The sequence below is a fragment of the Ictalurus furcatus genome, chromosome 19 (assembly GCF_023375685.1).
Source record: "Ictalurus furcatus strain D&B chromosome 19, Billie_1.0, whole genome shotgun sequence".
NCBI classification, from domain to species: domain Eukaryota; kingdom Metazoa; phylum Chordata; class Actinopteri; order Siluriformes; family Ictaluridae; genus Ictalurus; species Ictalurus furcatus.
In genome coordinates, this window is record NC_071273.1 from 2,708,801 (window position 1) to 2,733,769 (window position 24,969).

The 24,969-nt window shown below is 38.8% G+C and overlaps 1 protein-coding gene across 14 annotated transcripts in view; it reads left to right on the top strand.

The window, feature by feature from the left end:
* The window catches only part of plekha5 (pleckstrin homology domain containing, family A member 5), a 100,821-nt gene that overhangs the window by 54,017 nt on the left and 21,835 nt on the right, over positions 1–24,969 (top strand). For 10 of the 14 annotated variants that reach the window (XM_053650813.1, XM_053650808.1, XM_053650801.1 and 7 more), the window contains exons 4-10: positions 10,893–10,976; positions 16,822–16,942; positions 17,186–17,290; positions 17,591–17,663; positions 18,826–18,926; positions 20,935–21,050; positions 23,719–24,657. In XM_053650813.1, the coding sequence (XP_053506788.1) occupies positions 10,893–10,976; positions 16,822–16,942; positions 17,186–17,290; positions 17,591–17,663; positions 18,826–18,926; positions 20,935–21,050; positions 23,719–24,657 (1,539 nt within the window). Of the gene's footprint in view, positions 1–3,115; positions 6,569–10,892; positions 10,977–16,821; positions 16,943–17,185; positions 17,291–17,590; positions 17,664–18,825; positions 18,927–19,152; positions 20,470–20,901; positions 21,051–21,122; positions 21,292–23,718; positions 24,658–24,969 lie in introns of those variants that run through there. The other 4 variants (XM_053650807.1, XM_053650810.1, XM_053650811.1 and 1 more) reach the window with 4 other exon arrangements.

Consider the following 24,969-nt stretch of genomic DNA (forward strand, 5'->3'; position numbering starts at 1 on the left):
GTTAAATGGAAAGCTTACTCAATTATTGATATAATCAGCTTAATTGTCACTGGACATCGTGGCAGTAAGTTGTACACTAGCTAATGATTTAACTGTTCTATATGGATTCAACAAACCATTATTACAAAATTTACATGCCACAAGTAACTCCGTAACTGGTGCATTTTGTTCTGCCAGTCATTGTGGAATTTGAAATTAAAACACAATGTTTACAATTATTTTTTTATTTTATTTTTTTTAAAACGTATCTATGTATTAAAACTATGTCGTCTCCTTGCTCAAGTCGTGACCCTAAGTACCTTAAGTTAAGGTGATACATTTCAGGTGACCACAACAAACTAATGTTCACAATCTTCGTTGCAGTTTGAGACAAATTCCAGAACCTTTCACACAAAACAATCCCAAATAAGGCAGACAGGGTCGACGTTATTTAATTGTTACTAATTGTTACTAATGAATTATAATAGAATAATAAGAATATCGGTGAGCAACACAAACCATGATTGCAAAAATTATTTACATTCAAATTTATTCATTTGACACTTGGCAACTAGGAAATCAGTTAACTTTTCTTTTTATTGGTGAAACTATTTGTCTGCGTTTGGATTTGACTTATGCATTTAAAACCAACATCAGCAAATCAGACATTAAAGATTATTGTTATGTGTCAAAGTTTTACGTTTTTAAATGTGAATAAATGCAAGACTTGCATTAACCACATGTTTAAGCTATGTTTAATGACTACCATTTAACATAAATTTATAAATGTAAAACTTATCCGGAATGTATATATTTCTGTAAATCTGCTTTGTGACGATGACAATTGAATTGAACTGAACATTAATTTCCTGTTCAATATTAGAGGCTGAATTTACTTTAATTTACATGAGGACATCAACAGCGAGCTACACCAGTCGAATGCAAATCCACATACAGCAGCCCATAAAGCCTGTGTTGCCATACAGAGTTACATAAGTGTACGTCACTTCTGAGATTGCTCCGAGCTGCAGCCATGCTGCTTGTGGAAGTTCTGGAAACCAATACATTCTTAAAGACTGCATATGTGCCATTTGGGTCAGGGCATGAGCTTTATCTGATGTTTATAGACAGACAGAATTAGACCACTGATGAAATCTCTCCTCGTTGTGGTCTTCGGATTTAACGTTTCGAGCAGGGTTTACAGCAGACCTGGATAGAGAATAAGCTGAAAGTGTGCCAGTGGCTGTCACTTTATGATGAATGAATGCTAAGCCACCTGCAGTTCGTAGGCTGCGCCTCATATCCATCTCAAAACTGTGATTTGAGCCTGAGGGAACCGCTTAGAAACAGAGACCAACACATCTTTTGGTTTTTAATTTAGATCAGAAGCCTGTTGTTTTTCCTCAGCTTGGTATCTGTCCAACCTCAAATTGTCCCCGAGCTTTAGGTTTTTTTTTCCCACGGGTTAGTTTTCGTGATGCATCTCTACCTGCTGTTTTGTGGAGTATACATACATACATCCTGAGTAGTACTGTGAGCTGAAATGTGGTTGAAACAGACCTGGACCTGATCTCACTGCACCGTACACACCGTGCGCCGTGGTATTTACTCAGTACTTACTTATTCCATCAAATCAGATACTGCAGTAATCTGTTCTGACATACTGACCTGTTTAACGAGCATTTTCAATACTTTATAATCTCCTTTATGGGTTTTATGTCCTTAGATTGGTGTCAATTTGCTTTATAAAGGAAACCAAAAGAGAGGAAAAAAGCAGCTTCTCTGTGAATAGAAACACGTTCAGTCTTTCAGTCTTTCATTTCCTTGTTCCATTTTGTACTGCAGTTGAAGATTTTGGTCTATTAGTGCAGCGCGTTATAAAAAGCCCCACTGGGCCGTGGAATGAGATGAGGAACAGCAGGAGTCACTCCCCCTGGCTCATTACTGATCAACTCCTTGGGATTCTTATCAGTTATGAAAGCTAGGAGTCTCATTCCAGGTTCTGAGACTTGTTAAAGGTTGAATGAGTAAATAGATTCTCTTATTGATGCCCTGATCAGTGCCCATGTAAGCTCAGTAATCCTTAAAAACGTGTTTAAGATGGTGTGGTGAAATGTTCTTGAGTAATTGCACTTTGTTTTGGTGTATATTTTATGTAAATTGAGTACTTGTCCTTTAATAAACCTTTAAAGTATTTACAAAGCATGCAGGGCTCTTCTTCTTTCAACCAGAACATGCAGTATATCAATCGAATGTGCTCAGTTTAGCATCCAGTCATTTCTTACTTATTGTCGAGAGAGTAATCAGTGCCATGCTGGCATATTCGCCAGTGTAGATCAATGATTTCCATTTTCCATTTTATTGTAACTGAAATTGATTAAATTGTATGATAAATCCAACAAAATCTGCTTACTGTATCTGTCTGAAATGTGGTTATCTAATCAGGAGTTATATGATGTGTCATATACCTGTAGCAGCAGTGATGCAGTATGTGCTTTGGGAGAAAGAAAAAAAAAGACACAATACATGAGCATAAAGGCACATGTATACATGAACTTGCATATACATAGCCATGAGTGAAGCTGCATGATTTTTAAAGTATGGAATGCATTTCTGCCTTTGTTTCCTAGTTCCTTGTTTCCAGTAGCCAATATGCCCCATGACAGAGCAATATAGAGTTGTAGGGACTAATTCATTAATAATTGTAACCTTTAAAGTTCGCACACTACCCAGCATAATAATATTGGTAATTTAATATGTGACCAATTATTTGGGCCATTAGAGAATTATTCCTTGAACATTCTGTCTTTATTGCACTAGATATTTTTTCTTAATTTGCAGTGAAAGTCATTTACATGTCCTGTGTTTGTATATCAGCGTTTATTCGGTTTATATCTCTCGGCCGTGACGTCAACCTGAATTCCAAGAAAATAAATGACAAATGTGTATCGATATGGTTCAGCTGAAAGAGCCTCACAATTGTAATTTCATCTGATGTTTCAGACATGATCAGATTTGTTGATATCCTTGATATCTTATCTACTGGTATAAGACTTATGCAGATACTGGACATCCCGCGGATGCATTTTTGTTGTTGTTGTACATTTGCTTTGCTCAGAGAGACTAATCTAAATCAGTACACAAATATACAGGGTGTCTGAAAAAATTCTCCATACATAGTGGAAATTAACACTTTTTATAAAGCAAAACTTGATTTATTAAACATCCTCTACATGATTGCCATTTCTTTGTAAACACACACAGTCCTCTCTCCCACTCATGATGAACTTGTGTTAACACATCTGGTGTTATGCATGTAATTACACATCCATTGCAACCTTGATTTCATTATGTTTTTCTTTTTGTCAAAGGCGTTCTTAAAGGCTATCTGGAAAATATAATATATAGTAACTAAGGATGAAACACTTTGCTAAAAAGTGTTAATTTCCCCTATGCATGGAGACTTTTGGGACACCCTGTAGATAAGTTTACGTAGAAGCTAAGGTTTAAAAGAAAGTAATGCTCAGGTTTTGCTTAAGTGTTGTGTCAGAGTACAGAATTTGTTGTCTCTTAGATTAACTGCAGATAAAAACCTCAGTATTATTTGCTGTTAGCTTTGGAGCCTCATCTGCAGAGTTAGCAAGATTATTTATGGGCTTGGATCAGTCCAGTCTTGTCAGGAATAGTAGTTCTACATTCAAGGCTTTTAAAGGCATAACTTATTAAAGAGACCCATTAATAATTGAAACATGAGTCCTGATTAAAATCTAATCAAGCCCTGTCAGATGAAGTCATCTTATGTTGTTTTCCTTTTCTGGCTCAAAGGAAAAGCCTCTGTCATTCATCATCCAGTTTCAGAGCCCATGGGTGAATCATATATCTGTCATGTGATCGTGGAAAGTTTCAGCACAATGTGGAAGCTAGCAAACCCTCAACTGTAAATATTTTGTTATGAGAATGAAGGATAAACTAAATATTAGCCAGTAGTCTGTTGTGAAAGCTTGTATAAAAGATATTTCAATGGTTTGGGTGTAAGGTGTCTGCTGGGTTCTTGTGTGGCCTTGGTTTATACTTTGTGTAAACATTTTGGAGGAAGGGTGGTCAGGACATTTTTCTACTGCTGTTTGCCATCTAACGTATTTTGTAGACGCATATTAGACCTTTTTATCTGTATCTTCATCACGCTTTGGCTTAGTGCCCTAAGCTGAACAGAATATCAGGGTTTGTAATTTTTATATCTGTAGCTAGACCTTGTTGGAATCAACTGTGTCATCATATTAAACTCCTGTTTAATAGAAATAATAACCATTTGGAAAAATGTCTTGGTAAGTGATCTCAATAGTCCACAATATCCCAAGTTTCTTCTCAGACTTGGCCACTTTTAGTTTTTGATTATATAGAGGTTTAAAATGAATAAGAAAACAGCCTTTCAGCTACCATCTTAGTCTTATATAAGATAAAAAAAAAACTTACATCTAATCTTACACAACCTACATGGTTAGAAGTGTCTCCTTTATATCCAGAAGGTACCGTGAAGCACATGTTCCCTTTGTGTATTATAACTCACCGTTTATACCTACAGTTATATAAGTGCGTTTCACAATCAAAATGTCTGACCATCGTGATGACATGACTGCCTTGGAGCAGACTTCATATAACCACTCGGTTTATATAAATGTTTGCCCTTTAAGTCCCTCGAGCATCTCACATATCTGAATATCTCCAGAAGTGGAGAGGTGGTGATTGACTTCTGGACTGTGGCCACTCGCTTCTCCTACTGACCATCAGGAAGTATAAAGAGTGGGCAGCTTTAATTTCTGTGAAAAAAAACAACAACCCAGTTCTTTGAGCCAACCACAGACCCATCTTTCTGCGTCATCACGGAGCCGAGTTCATGTGTAATGTGACCGCTCTAAAACTAGGCCGAGAAAACAATTGAGGAGAACAGAGTGCGCTGCCTTGAAAAATATTGGCACTGCATTGGAAATACCCAAAAGGCATGAGAGATATTAAAATTAATAGCACATTTGTTTGATAGGGTACCTACTGCAAGACTGACCAGCTTCGTCTGATTTTGGAGATGACCAAAACGTAAGGTTTGGATGTTAATTTCCATGTGCACATGACTACTGAAAAGATTGTAACACCAGAAAATTCAGTTCCATGCATCATGCTGAGTGCAGTATCAGGACTGCATGAAAAACATGGCAGGCTTGGAGAGTGTGAATCATGCCGTATGCTCTCTGAGAGGTATGAGTGAGCTGCTCTGTGTGGGTGTATGAGAGAAGAAGGATGTATGTCCCACTCAAGCTGAAACTGGACATCCAAGAGCTGTGGAATGGGAGTCACCTATACAAGCAGGCCAAGTGCACCTACGCAGCTAACATAAATGAAAACCATCTCTAACGTTATAAAATCAGTTCAGGTTCCTCAAGATAATACTATTAGAAATTGCCCAAAATCATGTTTCAGAAAGTTTAACACACTTATACCATAGTGTAGTTGAATTCTTGAACCCGATTGGTTAGAAGGTGTACATTTATTTTTGTAGAAGAGCAGGGCTCGGAAAGTATTTCTGGACAGTTGAAGATCACCTCTTTTTTTTTCCAGTCTTCAGCTGACCAGTGTGGGTGAGTATGTGCCTATGATGGTCTCAGATTCTTGTTCTTGGCTGACAGGAGTGGAACCTGATGTGGTCTTCTGCTGTTTTACGGATGCTGAGATGCTTTTCTGCTCGCCATGGTTGTAAAGAGTGTTTATTTGAGTTACTATAGACTTCTGGTCAGCTCAGACCTGTCCGATCATTCTCCTCTGATCTCGCTCATCAACATGGTGTTCCGGATGTTTTTTGTTTTGCACACCATTCTGTGTAAACTCTAGAGATTGTTTTGTGTAAATCCCAGGAGCTCGACAGTTTCTGAAATACTCAAACCAGCCTATCTGGCACCAACATCCATGCCATGGCCACAGGGATGTAACTTTTTCTTCATTCTGATGTTTGATGTGAACATTAACTGAAGCTCTTGACCTGTATCTGCATATTTTTTTTTTTTTTTGCATTGCATTGCACTGCTCTGCCATATGATTTGCATGATCCAGCTTTTTAAAAAAAAAATCACCCACCCCTAGCTCATGACATACCTGACTACGATTGATGTCGTCGTTGACTCCATTATGATGTGATTTTCTGATTCAAGACTTAATGTTTTGCTCTGCTTTATGATTGTCTCTCTGTCTTCAGTTCCATTAATGCCTTGTTTTCATTGCAGGACTCAAATGGCTGACAGCAGGACCACATTCAGTTACATTCCAGTCAGGAAAAATCTGGTCGATTCTACTCAGTTCATTGTGCCATCTTGTGGGAAAAGTGTAGAACTGCATCAAACCATCAGAAAATATTGTTGAATAGATAGACCCTGTACATGCATTCACAGATAAACAATTAAACACACATCTGCCATACGTGTTATTTAACACAGTATGCCTGGTATATTTTTAAAAAGTTTCTGAAAAAGCTTTAAGATTTTTTTTTTTTTCCTGTCGTCGAAATCGCCATCCTAAAGGATGCACGAGAAATGTGCAGTCGGATGTAAGTGGCCATCACTTCTCACCCCACCAACACGCATTAGCATTTGTAGTGCTTTGAAATCAAGCAAGTGTTTACAGGTGATGGTGGACAGCTGGACAGCTCAGAGAATGAGTTCCACACGTTTACATCCACTTTTCTCAACCTGCAGCTCGTTTCCATGTACGGAAATTGAAAAATTTTATATTCTGTCCATTACTACTGTAACAGGACTCCATTAGAACATATTGAATGTCAACACAGTAAAGGAAATCTGTGTTTAGTTACTCATGTATCAAAAAATACTAAGAACCATGTTTATGTCCCTTTTGTGGGTTTCTACATGCTTGTAAACACGTGTGTGCATGTGGGAGTCCACTGGCTAACTCTGGTCACACTCAGAGGCAAGCTTCTGTTAACAGTGGTATAGCACAGCTCTCAGTTTGAAAGCGAAAGACAGGAGTGTGTGCTTCACTGCTGCACCATCATACACACTCCATGCACTCATCAGAAGCTCTCAGGCCTCTCTCTCTCTCTCTGTTGTGCCTTTTAAAGGAGGATTGTGTTCTTCAACATGTGTGTAGCACAGATTGTGTAATTATAATATTACACAATGGTGGAATAAATGTTCTGGTGGTGGTGTGGATTGAGTCAAAATTACCAGAAGTGAATTGAAGCCATGACAAGAGGCATGACAGGAATTCCCATTAATCAGGAATACACCATGGATGGGAAACCAGTCCATTGCAGTGCATCTTTTATGTACTCCGTCACAGCTAAGGGCAATGTAGAGTCACCAATCCACACACCAATTTTGGAGGTGAGAGATAAACAGAGGAAACCAACGTGGACATGGGGAGAACATGCAAAAGTTCACATAGACAGTCAAAGATCAAACCTGCACCCAGGAATTCAAATACTCACTCATTTTCTTTTAGAGGGCTCAAACGGTGGCAAAAAAGCATGATGTTAAGGTTACCTAGTTGAAGGCAGTGTGCAGGCTTACAGTACATATTACAGCGTAGTTCAGCTCGACATGTTCGTGTTTAACCTCATGATTAATTGATGGGTTGATGGAACCAGAGTTGTGCATATTCAAACTTTGAAAAGGCCATTTCAGTGTTTCTTCTCCAACTGCAGGTACCGACACTGTATGTAAAATGGGAATTTTATTGTTGACCTCTTTACTATTCTGCTTAAGACATGAACAGTCTGTGACATTAAAATAAAAACAGCCTTGAAACTAATTATAAAATAATTCTACATTACATGTAAAGGCCCCTGCTTTATCTTTATCTCTTTTAAAAATCCTTTGTTAAAGAGGAATTTATATTAACAGCATATATCCATCACCCATGTTTACTATATAAGATACAAGGGCTTATTAAATACAGTTTTGTTTAGTTTTCTGTATGGTCCCTAACCAGCATGCCATAGATACACTGCAGAAAAATGACATCTTGGCAAGTGAAAATAGCTTGAATATAATCAAATGTATCTAGTATTTTCTATTATAATATTACACCAAATATTATTCAATTAATAAACCTATTTCTAGTCATTTTTCTTTACTAATTTCAAGCTTGAAACTGTCTTGTTCTATTGGCAGGAAAAGTAGCTGATTTTGAGCATATATTTCTAGACAGAAGCAAGCTTATCTGCCAATAGAATAAGATTATTTAAAGCTTGATAGATCTAGGTTTAATAATCTTATTTCTGGTTTATTTAATATTATAATAGGAAATGCTTGATAAATTGGACTATATGTTTATATTTTCACTTGCTAAGATGATTGTTTTTTTTGTATTATAGAAGCTTTTTTCTGTGGTATATTAAGGTCTGAATCATTTTCATAATAGTATGGGGGTTTTTTTTTTTTGGGGGGGGGGTATATAACAGGGCGCCAGCTTGTTAATGCTGTAGCGGTCTAGTTTATCAGCTGATTTAGAGCTGGAGAAAGTTTAGTGTTCAGGTCACACACACACACAGCGCTAGTGTAAATGACAGCAGCACCACAGGGAGGTGACCTCTGTTGTTCATCTCTCAAAGGTCTGGTGAAAGCTAAATACAAAAACACTGTCTGCATTCAAACTTTTTAAAGAACAGAAAGCGTTACACATTTCCAGATAGCGTAACTGATTTTAATTGTATTTTCAGATTTAGTCTCAGTGGACCTGTAAGATTAGTTATGGTTAAAATAATATTTTCATCATTTCCATTATTAGTTTTGTGACTAATTCCATTGTTGCTGTGTGACTCTGTGGCTACCGGCAGTTTATATTTGCATACCTTACTTGCACTATTGCACCATTTTCTTTGCAGTAGTGCACAGGATTTTTTTATAGGATGGAACACAAAACGGTGCCTTGACAGTTCACTTCTCAGAGTCAGCCAAACACCATAAACCATGGTAACTACAGATGTTGCCGTTTCAGATCCACTTTTGAGGCAGGATGCATTGTGACAGTGAGACTCCAGCCTGGAGCACTGTGTCAGGTCACCTTGAATGTCAGTGGCAGCTGGTCCAGTAAGACCTCGCTACTCTCGCATCTGCCTTCCCTTGTGCTCCACTGAGCTTTCTATAGACATGATGCACTGATCTGTGAACTTTTCCACTGTATGCTATAAAGTCAAACAGTACAGACTTAGTAGGGTCTTTTTTATTATTAGCTTTTATCTTCTATAATTTTTAGTATCCATGTGAGTTTATCTACTGGATAATGAAAGCTACTTTGGTATAAACTTCAGTAAGGGCAATCTTTATGCTATCCATTGCCATCTTTAGGGTATCTGTGTGTGTTCCATCCACAACAATCTTTATGGTATCTGTGTGTGGGCCATCCACAGCAGTCTTTAGGGTATCTGTGTGGTAGCATCCACAGCAGTCTTTAGGGTATCTGTGTGTGGTAGCATCCACAGCAGTCTTTAGGGTATCTGTGTGTGGGCCATCCACAGCAGTCTTTAGGGTATCTGTGTGGTAGCATCCACAGCAGTCTTTAGGGTATCTGTGTGTGGGCCATCCACAGCAGTCTTTAGGGTATCTGTGTGTGGTAGCATCCACAGCAGTCTTTAGGGTATCTGTGTGTGGGCCATCCACAGCAGTCTTTAGGGTATCTGTGTGGTAGCATCCACTGCAGTGTTTAGGGTATCTGTGTGGTAGCATCCACAGCAGTCTTTAGGGTATCTGTGTGTGGGCCATCCACAGCAGTGTTTAGGGTATCTGTGTGGTAGCATCCACAGCAGTCTTTAGGGTATCTGTGTGGTGGCATCCACAGCAGTCTTTAGGGTATCTGTGTGGTAGCATCTACAGCAGTCTTTAGGGTATCTGTGTGGGCCATCCACAGCCGTGTTTAGGGTATCTGTGTGGTAGCATCCACAGCAGTGTTTAGGGTATCTGTGTGTGGGCCATCCACAGCAGTGTTTAGGGTATCTGTGTGTGGGCCATCTACAGCAGTCTTTAGGGTATCTGTGTGTGGTAGCATCCACAGCAGTCTTTAGGGTATCTGTGTGTGTTCCATCCACAGCAGTGTTTAGGGTATCTGTGTGTGTTCCATCCACAGCAGTCTTTAGGGTATCTGTGTGGTAGCATCCACAGCAGTCTTTAGGGTATCTGTGTGTGTTCCATCCACAGCAGTCTTTAGGGTATCTGTGTGGTAGCATCCACAGCAGTGTTTAGGGTATCTGTGTGGTAGCATCCACAGCAGCCTTTAGGGTATCTGTGTGGTAGCATCCACAGCAGTGTTTAGGCTATCCGTGTGGGGCTATCCACAGCAGCATAGAGTGATTCTCAGCAACACCTGTGAGAGAATCTGGCATGACGTGGTAGACAGTGCTCTAAACCACCATCACCACATCAACTAAGGGAATGTATTTTGGAAGAATAGTGTTCAATCCTGCAGTACAGTTCCATAGACTTGGTGCATTTCAGCGGTTCTGGCAACACCTTGCTGCCATTTTTCTTTCATTCATTCTTTCAGGTAGAAATCTTGCCAAAACTTGATCTTAACTGAGTTTAGCCAGAATTCACCCAAAAGATATTTCACGCAGTTTGTGGTATGCACTGTGCTCAACCATCAGGTCGGCTCAATTTGAAACAAATTAATGGTGATTCAATGGTGAGCACAGGATAGGAATTTTATTTGTTCTTCATTTTTTTAAGGAAGATCTGTCCGTAGAGAATCCTGCAAAAACTGTTTTAGAATAGGGTGCATTCCCTGGACAGGCTAAGGATCCACCCTGACCAGGATCAAGTGCTTACTGGAGATGAATGAATGAACAGCAAACATATAGCAACTCTTCTCTCTCTCTCTCTCTCTCTCTCTCTCTCTCTCTCTCCTCCCTCCCACAGTCACAATGAGCGGAAAGTGACCTGCAAACATCCAGTCTCTGGTGCACCATCACAAGACAACTGCATCTTTGTTGTAAACGAACAGTAAGTGTTTTCTCTCTCTTTCCTTCACCTTCTCTGTTTCTTTCTTCATCTTCCATTATGTCGAGGGCTGGCTTGAATTCTATCATTTCTCTTTAAGTGTGTATTTGTGTGCCTTTGGGCTGTATTCTAAATAGACTGAAGTGCGTGTAACACCAAAATTTCACAGTTTGCACAAAACCAAGACGTGTCTGATTTAGACACAGAGAAGGGGTTTATGGGTAAGCTGACCTGCAACTAAATCTACATAATTTTAACACACAAATGTAATGCATACTATATTGTAATAGGATTATAACTTTATTCTAAAAATGTTGTATTTTTATTTTGTGGTTCTTTCTTGTAAATACACCAGATAGGATTGTGTCACACAGGATTGTGGAGTTTTTTGTGATCATTGCGACCAAAAAATGCTTGATTTTGCTGCCGCTTTTTTAAAAGTTTGTGATGTGATTTGCGGAATTTTTTGTGCTTTTTTTTCAGAAAACTACTTGAATTGGTGAAATCGCAGTTGCACAAAATTATTTTCTTGTCTTTCACCGTGATGTTCGTTTGTAAATGAGACCTTTTAGCTGCACTCAGGTTTGACACATGAATCGAAGAGTGCTTTGGTTGAATTCGTGTTGGGATGACGTCATATGAAGCACATTTGCGAGCTCCGAAATGGCAGAGTTAGCTTGATTTTGTATTAATTTATGAGATCGCAAAATCCAGGAGGGACTGAAACAATTTCTTGCAGTCCTTTCAAATTGTAATATTACTACTACTACTAATAATAATCTGCTGCTGATGCGGCAGAACTATAAGTAATTCTTAATTTGTAAAACCAGTACTAATGCATAACCAAATCCTCATTGTCCCTCATTTTAACACAACGTTGCTTGGATATATACGTATACCATTTTTTTCCATGGTATTATGCCTTTATTCTCAGAATATTATTACTTTATTCCCATAGTAATAGATATTTTTAAACAATGGCTCTTAAAAGGCAGTCATACATAACTGTACACTTTGTTCAAGATTTTGGAAAGGACAACAAAGGTAACTTAAAGGTAACTTGAGCTAGTATTCTATAGCAATTTATGGTAATTGCAGCATTACTGTAGTGTAGGTATAGATCAGCACAGCTGATTGTAACTTGACATTGTCTTAATATTTGGTCGTAAATTTTTGTATAGGTCAATGGTGATAGCTCTGAGTCTGTTTCTGTAAAACTGTCATCACATGCTGATCATAAGAGAAACACCTGGAGGACACATTAGCTGAAAAAAATTCACAGAAGACTGTTATATAAGCTGTTATTATTTGCAGTTAGTCTGCTGATTCTCTCTCTCTCTCTCTCTCTCTCTCTCTGTCTGTCTGTGTGTGTGGGGTGGGGGGGGGCTTGTTTTGTGGTGGTAGCTGTATGATCATTTGGGTTGCAAAAAAGATTCATTACTTTGTCACCAGCTTTACTCAAACAAAAGATATGGTAGTAAAGTTGCCAAAACAATACATAATGGACCATGGTGCCCCCCCCCCCCCCCAAAAAAAAAATCATAATGTATGATTATTATATTGATTATTATAGATTATTCTTTCCTGACTTCCTCTAGTCCAATCTGAGCTCCACACAAGATTGCAGCAGAGACTCTTGTGCAAACGTGCAAATGAGATTAACACTCATTATTCTCACTTTGCTGTTTGGGGATGTGAGAAAGAAATATGACAATGACTACGGTTACATGCACATCAGATTCCGTCTATATTCGGGTTGCAGCCATATTCCAACTATACAATGTTTATGTGCGTACAGGCATCGAAATATTCCTGTTCACATGGTTGTTGTAAATATGCCTAAGTTGCAGTTCCTAAATACCTGGACTACAGCTAAGCATCTGTTAGCACCCACAATTCCTTGCGGACTGAGCATACACCTATATCCAAAGGTGAGAATCTGTATTTGGGGAATCAGAATACCATCTTACTCCAAATCGTGCAATCGGATTGCTGCGTTGCCAATTTCCAATCAATATTGGAATATTGATGTGCATATAAACGTAGTCAATGTAATTTGGTCATGTCACCTTTTATAGGAGAGAGAGAGTGAAAGAGTCTAAACAGAGGAGCTAACTGAGAGATGCAGAATCAATAGCATCTGGGGTTGTTGGTTCTATATTTAGTATTTAGAGTATAGTATAGTAGAGAATGGGTCTATAGAGTTTTAAAACATGCCTACTGAGATTTAAAATGGATTGTGTGTGTGTTTATGCTTGAGTTGTGTCTTGAACTCACTTGGAGTCCACCTGTTGCAATTTGAATTGATTGGACAAAGTTTGAAAAGGCACACACCTGAGTCTATAAGGGCCCACAAGTTACACTGCATTGTCAGGACAAAAACCAAGCCATGAAGTCAGAGGAACTATCTGTGAATCTCTGATCAAATTGTAACAAGGCAAAAATTGTGTGGCAAGATGGAAAACACTGTTGAGTAAAAGGCTTATGACAACATGTGAGGGAAATATTCTCTGGTCTGATGAGATGAAAATTAAACTCTTTTGGCAAGCACAATGTCTGGCAAAAAAACAGGCACTGCACATCACCTGGACAATACCATCCCTATGGTGAAACTTGATGGTGGCAGCATCATGCTATGTGGGTGCTTCTCAGATGCAGGGACATGGAGACTAATAACAGTTGAGGGATGGATGAATGCAGCCAAATACAGGAACATCCTTGAAGAAAAGAGCGTACATAAACTCAGACTGGGGCGATAGTTCACCTTTCAACGTGACAATGACCCTACAATGAGTGGCTTCGGTGCAAGTCTCTGAATGTCCTTGAGTGCCCAGGCACTCTATCGAACATCTGTGGATAGACCTGAAGATGGCAGTTTATAGATGCTCGCCAACCAATCTGATGTTACATCGGCAATCTGGGAACATTTTGGATTCGTGCCTAACGAGAGAGAAACATGTGACTGTGTCCACTTCTCCATTTCCTCATTCCACTTTCTCTCCTTCTCCCCGGGTCAATCACAATACCGTATCCCACAGCGCCCTCAGGCTGTTTCTCATAGCAACAACATGACGCAACAACATGACACAACAAGGCTGTACTGAGTTGTTTCACCGACGTAAGTGCTCAAATAAAGCCTCATTAATTTTTTTTATATTTAGGTTTTTATTTAATTTCAGCCTTTTAAATTATATTATATAATGTAGTGATATAAATTTCACTCCCATTATCCACCGCGTTGGCTCCTCCCTCTGTTCAGACAAAAGTTTTGGAGTGTGAATTTGAGTGTGAAAGTGAATTGCTGCATTCGACTAAAGGTCGTAACTAATAATTTCCAACCTCAGACTAGCAAAAAGCAAAGAAAATGCTCCCTCAACTCAGAATTGCAACCGGAGGACTCTGGATGTTCTCCTCATCCTCAAATTTAGCAAGTGGCATCAAATCAACATGGCCGCTCACGGCATGAATAGTAAACAAACGAGCACTTCTTACCTTTAAATGTGTTATATTGTATATACAAGTATTTACTTTAGATCAATCAAAATGCAAACATATTTGCTTGTTAAATCTGTAACACTGACTATACAGTTCAGCCAGCTACTAGTTTGTTGCTAACAAAAACAAACACAAACATGGAGCTCCCCATGTGTTTTAAACACTTTGTAGCATTGTGCACATGTGCTTGTCTGAGGCAGCAGTGGCCCAGTAGTTTAGCCTCAGTGCAGTAACTTGATAAATTGCCCACTTATTGCATTGGGATTCTTTCTCCTATTCATTTTTATAGTTTTGTCAGACACTTATGATGCATGAGTCTGGTACCGTGACACACTAATAGCTTTCTTTTGGTGTTGAATATCTGGAAGCTTTCCGGACCTTTCTGAGCACCAGAACACTGGAAATGTCTTACAGACTCCTAACACAGAGAGGCATAGTGTTTAACACATTCAAATGCTGCATTACTGCGTAATCAGCTTGTTGACGCTGCTGGGTGCGGGTCCAGGTGGAGGGGAATAATATCATTAGAACATTCTAAAACAGAGGAGATGTTCAGATAGTGTTCAGTGTATGGCAGTGATCCTCAGCAGAGAAAGCAGCAGCATGATTTGTAAACCATATTAAACATACACAACTGAGCAAATGGTCAATCATCTTACTTTAATTATGGCCTGAGTAATTGCTTCAGGCTTGTACATTTGTTAAAATGAGCAATAATTGTGCAGCATACCAGTCTTCAGAATAATTCATAACTAACTTCAATTTCTGTCCATTCTTTTCTATTCAAAGGTTGAAAGTAGAGTTTTTCCAGCATGTTTGACATTTCAAATATGTTTTGTTTAACAATATGCATATTTAGGGGTTTTTAGTTTCCCTTTCTTCCTGTTTGTAGCCTGGATTGATGGAAACTTGTGCACCCTGTCGTGAACGGGTAATTCTTTGCTAACTGAAGTTGGGAGAAACAGTACCTGTACCAGGATTTATTTTCTTTTCATTAAAATTCCTTTCATTAAATCCAAAATAGTCTACATAAAGTATGTCAACATAATACATTATCAGATGTTGTTCATACTAACAAATGCTCATAAAATGGAAGATAAAATTTCAAAATTTAGTCAAAATTTTACTCACGACTTTCAAGAAAATTTATTTCAATGCAGTGAGTGTTGTTAAATGCAAAGCGTTTGGTGTTAAGAGTAGACGTATCTACTATGCATGAGGTATAATTATAATAATTAATTTTTTCCCACATGGTTATGCAACAGAATTATTTCAAGGTTTGTCCAAAGACAGCTGAAGATCTTTGAAGACAACATGATCTGGACAGAGCGCTCTGACAGTGGATCTGAAAGAAAAATGTTTCAGACTTGAAATTAGTGCTGCAACAACTAATCGATAATAATCGATTATGAAAATTGTTGTCAACGAATCTCATTATCAATTAGTCGGTCTGCGCACAGTACATTTACTGATAACATTACTTCTGTTTTGAAAACACGCTTCGGAGAGTAGATACTAAAGTTGTGTCCCAAATGACGTACTATACACTTACACTATGCACTATGTACTCTACAGTCTAGTGCAGAGTTTCTGCAGACCCCTAGTGGTCAGTGGTGTAATTGAAGGGGGTCCGCAGAAAAGTTTTAAAAATGTTTAAATAATATTATATATTTTTTGCTAAATGTATCAAAATATATTCAAATGAGATGTTTTAAAATTAATCAATTTGGTTATTCGCGTGCGTTCACAAATATCACGTTAGCTGAGCTGATGATCGTCCATTGATGGATTTATTTGAAATTTATTTACAAATGAAATGATAATTTTCAAAAACCTATGAGTGGAAGACAAGTTCAGGTGTCGCATTGATGGATAAAATAAACAAAAGATGATTCAGTCAGTCAAATTAAATGTCATACAAATGTCAACAATAAAATGCAATTATTTATGTATTACTTTTTATAGATGCAAAAAAAAAAAAGCACTGAATGAAACTACACTCCTAAATGAATAATATGTAGGTGTAGGTGTAACTCCATTTCCTGTAAGTAATGTTAACGTAAGAAGTGCTGCTGTTTTTTTTCCTCATTAGCTTCTATCCTGTATGAAGTATATTTTAAGGTATATATAAAATATAAAGCCTCTCACGCTACATGTTCTGTTATTATGGGTTGTCACACGCGGTGAATCTGATGGTATGTGAATTGAGTGTGGAAATCTCTATCTCCATCTCTTTCTCTCTCGCTGTCTTCAGATAGATGCATTTATTGTATTTTGTCATTAAAGTTGTCTAGCTGAATTAGGCAAGGACGGAGGTACACTGCTTCACTCAGCTTCTGCTCTTTTTCCTCAGACCAGCAGCTAAAACACCAGCTACTGAGAAGAAGGAACGACCCACGAGCATCATGAGTGAGGCATCCAACTACACGGGTGGCTCAGATTACATGACGCACCCAAGCAGTCCAACAACTAGAGTGAGTCTCTCTCTCTCTCTCTCTCTCTCTCTCTCTCTCTATCGGTTGAAATAGTCAGGGAAATTGCTAAGTATATTTTGTATGTTACCGTCCTCATTTTGTGCTGCAACTGGCCACTTGTGATGTAGATGATGTGCACGCTCCAATGGAGGTGAAAACTCAACAAGCTGCGGCAGTATTACAGTGCAGGAACAGAAAAACACAGAGCGTTATTCATGCTTTATTCATCCTCTTTTTTTCTAGCAATCAAGGTCATCTAAAAAAGTCCATAATTTTGGAAAGCGGTCACACTCCATAAAGAGAAACCCAAATGCTCCAGTAGTCAAACGCAGCTGGCTTTATAAACAGGTACAACTAACACTTTCCAACAGCGTTATTTGACAATGAAAATGTTCTTTATGGATTTTTTTCCTGGCAGATTCTGCGCAATTACATCCTTGGTAACAGATGCACACAATTATAAGGCATGTATGCAACGATGTAGAAAGATGAGCATTTGGAAATTGCATTGAATATTTTTTAATTAAGAAAAAAAGAAAGGCCATTTTCTACACATGCATCCTCTTAGTAGAGTGTGTCAGAAGGCAACTATTCAGCTATGATGGGCAAAGCTGAATAGTTGCATGATATGACCATGTACTCCTACAGGACAGCACAGGAATGAAGATGTGGAAGAAGAGGTGGTTTGTGTTGTCCGATATGTGCCTCTTCTACTATAAAGGTGAGCTTTTTATCTGTCTATCTGTATGCCGTAAGCAACGTTCACACTAACGAGTGACAAAGTGGCATGCGAGCGTTCAGTTTCCGTGTACGAATCCAAATGAGTGGCTCAGATGATTTCTCAGAACAATCGTATGGCAAGCAAGTTTTTTTCTTTTCTTTTTTTTTTTTCTGTGAACATTTTTGTTCAGTTCCCTTCTCACAACTTTACAATGAGTTCCGTTGTACAGCTTGGCACAAAAAATGGAAGGAAATGTTATTGCATCTTATCCTGTCACATGGAAACTCTCATTAAATGTATACAGCGTCATTACGGAGAGCATTTGTAGCTAGTACACTTGTGCTGCTAATATGTGAAATCGCTAATATGAAACCTGGCACATAACATGGAAATTAAACAACCAATGTTCAAACATTTAATCTGTGTTTAACTAGTTAGATGAAGATATATAAATAGATAGGCATATGATGGTGCCTCTGGTGAGTGTACATAGCTAGTACAGTTAGCTTTTGAAAATATGAAACCTGGCTAATATGAACATGCATCAAACAATCAGATTTTGCACATTGTTCACTGTATTAAAATATTAGAAATTATTTAAATGCATTTTAAAGACAAATAAATTGTATGCTTTAGTATATCATATGCTGTAGACATTTTGGCCACTACCCTTTCTCATCTGGACAGATGGTACACAGCCCCAAGATACAAATTACGAGTCACACAAGTGACTTATCACTCGCTAATGTGAACGCAGTGTTAAAGACCCTTCTGTCTAGACCAAAGACTTTGAAATAATCAATATAGCTACAAACAAGCAGTGACTGGAATCATGGGGTTTCAAGATGTTTCAGAGGGTCATGTATATTGTGTTTGGATCCCCAGCAGATAATAATTAGTGGTACCAAAATAAGAAATTGTGTAGTTAGACAATCATGCCAGGTGAAGAGAACAGGGCACTTACACTGCCAGAAAAAAAATACCCATAAGGATATTGTGAGGGTTTCCACCTAGCATATTTGGTTCCACCTACCGAATTTAAGTCCTGGGTTATAAGTTGCTGCAAGAGACCGCCATCAGAAGGACGGCAATTCTGTGGGATGATTTCAAAACCATGACTTTATTGAGAATTCATACAATTTCCTGGATTTACTCTTCTTAGATGAAAAGGAAGAAGGAATCCTTGGGAGCATCCTTTTACCAAGCTTCCATATCTCTCTGTTATCTGTGGATGACCACATAAGCAAGAAATACGCCTTCAAGGTCTGAGTCTGTTGCTCGTATTTTACTTTCTACCCTCTCAAACAATAAACACAGAGGTTAAACTGTTCACCTTATAATATCTCATTTTATATACATATAAGTCTATAGCAAAACATTTTTGCATGAGTGGGCTTTTCTTGTTTGCTGTTGATTCTATTATTGTATTATTTCATTAAAGTATCTGCTCTCTTGTTGCATCTCTGTGTTTCTTTTTGTGTTTCTTGAGGTTGTGTATACTGGAAACAATTCTGTAAAAGAGATCAACCAACATGGTGAGTTCTCAGGATACGTATCATCACACCAGTCATTTGTTGTCCATGGCCATGTACAGTGCCCTCAACTAATATTGGCACCCTTGGTAAATATGAGCAAAGAAGGCTGTGAAAAATTGTCTTTATTGTTTAACCTTTTGATCTTTTGTTTAAAAAAAAAACAAAACACAAAAATACTCTGCTCTCATGGATATCAAATAAGTGCAACAAAACACAGGTTTATCAAAAAAAATCTCTGTTAATTGGACGTGTGTCTTTATCGTCTCAACGCACTGTGAAGAGGACGGTTTGAGTGGCCAAAAAATCTCCAAGGATCACAGCTGGAGAACTGCAGAAGTTAGTTGCGTCTTGGGGTCAGAAAGTCTCCAAAAGTACAATCTGAAGTCACCTACATCACCACAAGTTGTTTGGAAGTGTTTCAAGAAAAAAGCCTCTACTCTCATCCAAAATCAAACTCGAGCGTCTTCAGTGTGCCAGACACTACTGGAACTTCATATGGGATCAAAATAGAGCTTTTTGGTAATAAACACCAGAGGAGGTTTTGGAGCACACAGAGAGGTAGCCATATGGAAAAGTACCTCATGCCCATGGTTAAATATGGCGGTGGCTCTTTAATGTTTTGGGACTGTTTTTCTGCCAGAGGACCTGGACATTTTGTTAGGATACATGGCATCATGAACTCTATTGAATATCAACAGATATTAAATGAAAACCTGACTGCCTCTGCCTGAAAGATTCAAATCGGTCGTGGTTGGATCTTCCATCAGGACAATGATCCAAAACATACATCAAAATCAACACAAAAATGGTTTACTGATCACAAAATCAAGGTCCTGCCATGTCCATCCCAGTCCCCTGACTTAAAAATAGAAAACCTGTGGGATGAACTGAAGAGTAGAGTCCACCAATGTGGACCTTGAAGGACCTGGAGAGATTCTGTATGGAGGAACGGTTTCAGATCCCTTACCAGGTATTCACCAATCTCATCAGGCATTACAGGAGAAGATTCCAAGCTGTTCTCTTGGCAAAGGGAGATAGCAAAAGTATTGACTTAAAAGGGTGCCAATAATTGTTGTGCACAGATATTTAACAAAGATAGATTTTTTTTGGATAAACCTGTATTGTTTGCAACTGTTTAACATTCATGAGAGCAGAGTATTGTTGTGATTTTTTTTGAACAAAAGGTTAAACAATAAAGAGAATTTTTCACAGCCTTCTTTGCACATATTTACCAAGGGTGCCAATATTAGTGGAGGGCACTGTATGTGTGGTGGCCTGTGAGAACCCTTTACATGGTGGAATCTTGATGTTTTCATCTATCTATCTATCTATCTATCTATCTATCTATATATAAATAGTTCTGAAAACATTATTTGGGGCAAAAACTCATTTTTCCACTTTGTTGGCTGTTTGCCAGAATTCAGCCACACTGACAGGTTTTCCCCAGACTACTATTAAAGGGATTTGCAGAAGATAATTTTTATTTCCCTTTTAACCAGTGCATGACAGTTATAATAAAAAAGTAATATCTGTAGGATCTGGAGGCAGTTATGTCTGAGTTCCTTGACTGCTGAAAGCTCTTTGCCGTAAGCAATGACCAAAAGTATGTTTCTCCATGTCACCCAACAGTCACATTCACAAAAGTCATTTCAACTCAGGTCTGCTTTCAAATGAGTTTTTCTTTTTGTCTTTTCCTCTTCCAGGCCATTCTGTTTATCCTGTCTTCCCTTGAGCAGGCCACACACCCAAACATGCGGACATACTACTTTTGCACTGACACAGCCAAAGAAATGGAGTCTTGGATAAAAGTGATGACCGATGCTACACTTGTCCATGCTGAGCCAATCAAAAGGTAAAAAGATTCTAATCAAAGAGATGTATTAAACCACAATTTATTTATTTTTACTTCACCTTTGTGTTGAAGAGGCATCACCACGGTTACCAAGATCAGTTCGGCGTTATCCACTAATCGCAGGGATGGCGGTTCGATTTCCGGCCCACATGAGAACCTACATGCCAGTGTGTCTTTGTCCAAGACACTGAACCCAAAGTTGCTACCGATGGCAAGCTAGCGCCTTGCATGGCAGCTCTGCTACCGCGGGGGGGGGGGGGGGTCTTGTGCACGCATGGGAGAATGAGAACCAGTGTAATGAGCTTTGTATATCTGCTAAGGTTAAAAAAAAAAAAAAAAAAGTGCAGAAGTTTTTGTGCAAGAAGGGCAATTGTCAGAGAATTGTCCAAGAGTACAGGGTGTCCAATGGTCCAGCTGAAGGGGTTACAGTGCTCATTGGCTGAAATAGGAGAACTAGTGCACCCCTCGATTTCACACCATTCTCTGTAAACTCTAGAGACTAGTGTGTGTGTGTGTGTGTGTGTGTGTGTGTGTGTGTGAGAGAGAGAGAGAGAGAGAGAGAGAGAGAAAGTCCCAGGAGATCCGCAGTTTCTGAAATACTCAAACCAGCCCATCTGGTACCAAAATCCATGCCGTTATCAAAGTCTTGGAGATCAGACTTTTTCTTCAGTCTGTTGTTTGGTGTGAACATTAACTGAAACTCTTGACCTGTATCTGCATTATTTTTAACATTGTGCTTCATTGATTGGTTGATTTAGATAACTGCATGAATGTGCAAAGTGGATGGTGAGTGTACATATGTTCCAACAGGACAATGAGCTTGAGCACAGGGCAAAACAAAGGAATGGGTATGAAAAAATAGAATGGCAGAGTCCAAGCCAAGGCTGGAATCCAACTGAGAATCTGTGGCATGACCTGAAAGTTGATGTCAACCAACACTTTGCATTGAGGAAGAAAATGGCCAAATTTAAATGCGAAGCTCATAGAGAAATATCTGAGAAAACAATTTTTAACTGCTGGAAAGGTACAATTCACCCTTTTCACCAAATCATACTGAAAACAAGTGAATACTTTTATTTAATTTGATTTCTGTAGAGAGTCAGTTCAAGAGGACCAGAAAGGAAAAATCCCATTCTGATATATTTAAAGTTGATGTTGCAATACAGCAAAAAGAGAAATAATCACTGTGGGGTGGATACATTCTAGAGGCACTGTAGACTGCTTAATTTTTTCCCCTAGGACACTTACAGCTGATCAGCATCATTAGAAGGTAATTGCCCACTTTCTGTCTCTTTTCTGAAGGTATTTGGGAAGTGGTATTGACAGGAACTTGTGTTCCCCGAACAGTCTTCCTAATGATCTTTATTGTTTTGTGGTGTGTGCGCGTGTGTGTTCGCATACTTTGTGCTTAAAAAAAAAAATACACGCTTTAGAGTTAAAGGAGGCTACAAACCTTCTAACTACAAAAGGCTTTTAGTTTTACTTTGAACACATCTACTGTATAAAATTAAATAACAAGGTTTCCAGTTCCATGTAAAGAGACACAAATTCATGTGGTCATGATGTAAATAATTGTTTTCTATTAATCATGATGTGTATGCATGGAAAACATTGTGTAGTGCAGGGGTGTCCAATCTTATCCGCAAAGGGCCGGTGTAGGTGCAGGTTTTCATTCCAACCAAGCAGGAGCCACACCTGATTCCACTTGTTTAATCAGTTGATCTTGGCTTTCAGTAGACTCAGGTGTGGCTTCTGCTTGCCCTTTCCGGATAAGACTGGACAGCCCTCGTGTAGTGCATTGAATGCAACATGTGTGTTTAACCCGTAATACACAGAAACCAACAAAGACCAAAAAAAACCAACCTTTTTTCTCTTAAGGGCTCACTGGTTGCTCGATTTTCATTGGAACAAAGACAAAACAGTCTAACAATGAATTAACTGTGAAAACACCTTCAAGGGTAACAGTATAGCAGATGAATCATTTATCAGCGATGAACTGCCAGTGAATTAATTAACACCCTAGCGAGGTGGTAGAGCAAGGTGTTTTTCTGAGGGTTTGAACAACGCAGACCTCGAGAACAATTTGTTTGCCTACGCAACAGATCGAGTTTATGGAGTAGCAGTGGAGATATATAATTTTTATTAGCTTAAGTAAATTAAGCTAATAAATTTTTATAGCACTTGGTGTAATGGGTATGGTCATAATGGTCATAGCTCTGAAAATATCCACATCCAGGATAGTACATAATGGAACAACGTTAATGACAGATTTCTGCTATCCTCGCTGCAGTGTGCATTCTACAGTCAGTTTTAGTATTGGCACCCTTGGTAAATATAGGTTTAAAAAAAGTTATTGCTTCTGTGGTTAATTAGGTAAAAATATACAGATAGACAGACAGAAATCTAACTCTTAATTTATGCAAATTTATTTAAATAGCTAAAAAACCCCTGATGAAAATTTTTTTTATAACGAAATCATGCCAATAATGCGTGATGGGATTCTGACCTGAAAAAAAAACACCTAGGTAGACGGTTCTGGGCCATGCATTTATTTTTTTATAATGCAAAGTCACTTTCTTGCTCTTCTAATTTTTGTTTTGCCTTATATATGTTTGTATGTGTTATCCTTATCCATTTTGTGTGTTCTCTATGCATTTTTCTATGTCAGACTGGAAAACGTAAAGGTAGACCCACGCAGCCCGCTGGAGATGAACAACATGCTAAATCACTGGGTTCTGACTCAACCCGAGATCCAAAATAATGAGAAGAACCGTGAGAGTCTTCACCTCGAGGACAAAAAACAGAAACGGCTGGAGAAACAGCCCAAAATCTACAGAGAGAAAGAAAGATGTGCCACTCAGAAAGACTCAGAAAAGTACCAAGTTCAAAAAGAAGGTGAAAAGTATGCTCTAGAGAAAGATGGACAGAAGTATCCTCATCAGAAGAGTGGATATAGGTACATGCTACAGAAAGATGTGGAAATGTTTGGTGTACAGAATGATGGAGAAAAGTACGCCTCTACTCTGCAAAAGGATAGTAAACGGCATGCCCTCCAGAGAGATGAAGAAATAAATCTGCTACAGAAAGATATGCAAAGATACACTCTGCACAAAGACAGTGACAAGCACGTGCTTCCAAAGGACAGCGAGATATATGGTGTGCACAAAGACAGTGAGAAATATCTCCAGACAGATGGAGGACGACCTACACAGAAAACCAGTGTGCAGAAAGAAGCAGAGAGGCCCAGGCTTCAGCAGGAAGAAGAAAATTACAGCTTGCAGAAGGATGAGAATGTGGAGCAGACACTCACCAAACTTGACAGCGTCAAGCTGCAGCCTGTGCAGGCAGCCACTGTTGTCCCGGCTGCGTCTTCCTCATGGCAACTGCAGAGCAGAGGAGGCTCAGCTCAGTATAAAGCTGCACAAGTGAATGGCTCTGGAGGAGAGCAGAGCCCAGGAGAAATGAGTAACACCATTCCACAAAGGACAGCAATAAAGCCTCAGCAGCCTGCAGAGCCAGAGAGGAGCTTAAGCAGGTCTAATTCCATTCAGTTGGAGCAGTATTTTAGGGCGCAGCGTACCAGGGTTCAGGATGACGACACGAAGAGGTACAGTTTCTAAGCCCCTGTTTAATAACATGCTCTAATGACAGAGCTCTTCCCTTTTCACTTTAGCTCCATACACTGGGGGAAAAAAAAGTTTATTGAATTTACTTGATTCAAATGTGTACACTGGCTCCACACAGATGAAATACAGTTGCCTTTGATACTATTGGAATGGCAAGGGCAATTCATTTGGGTTTGAGTTCAAAAGATGAATATGATGAGAGAGTTTAGGATTTCAGCTTTTATTTCCTGATATTTACATCTGGATTTCTTCAGGATCATGGTGCAACACAGAATAGTATGCAGGACTGCATA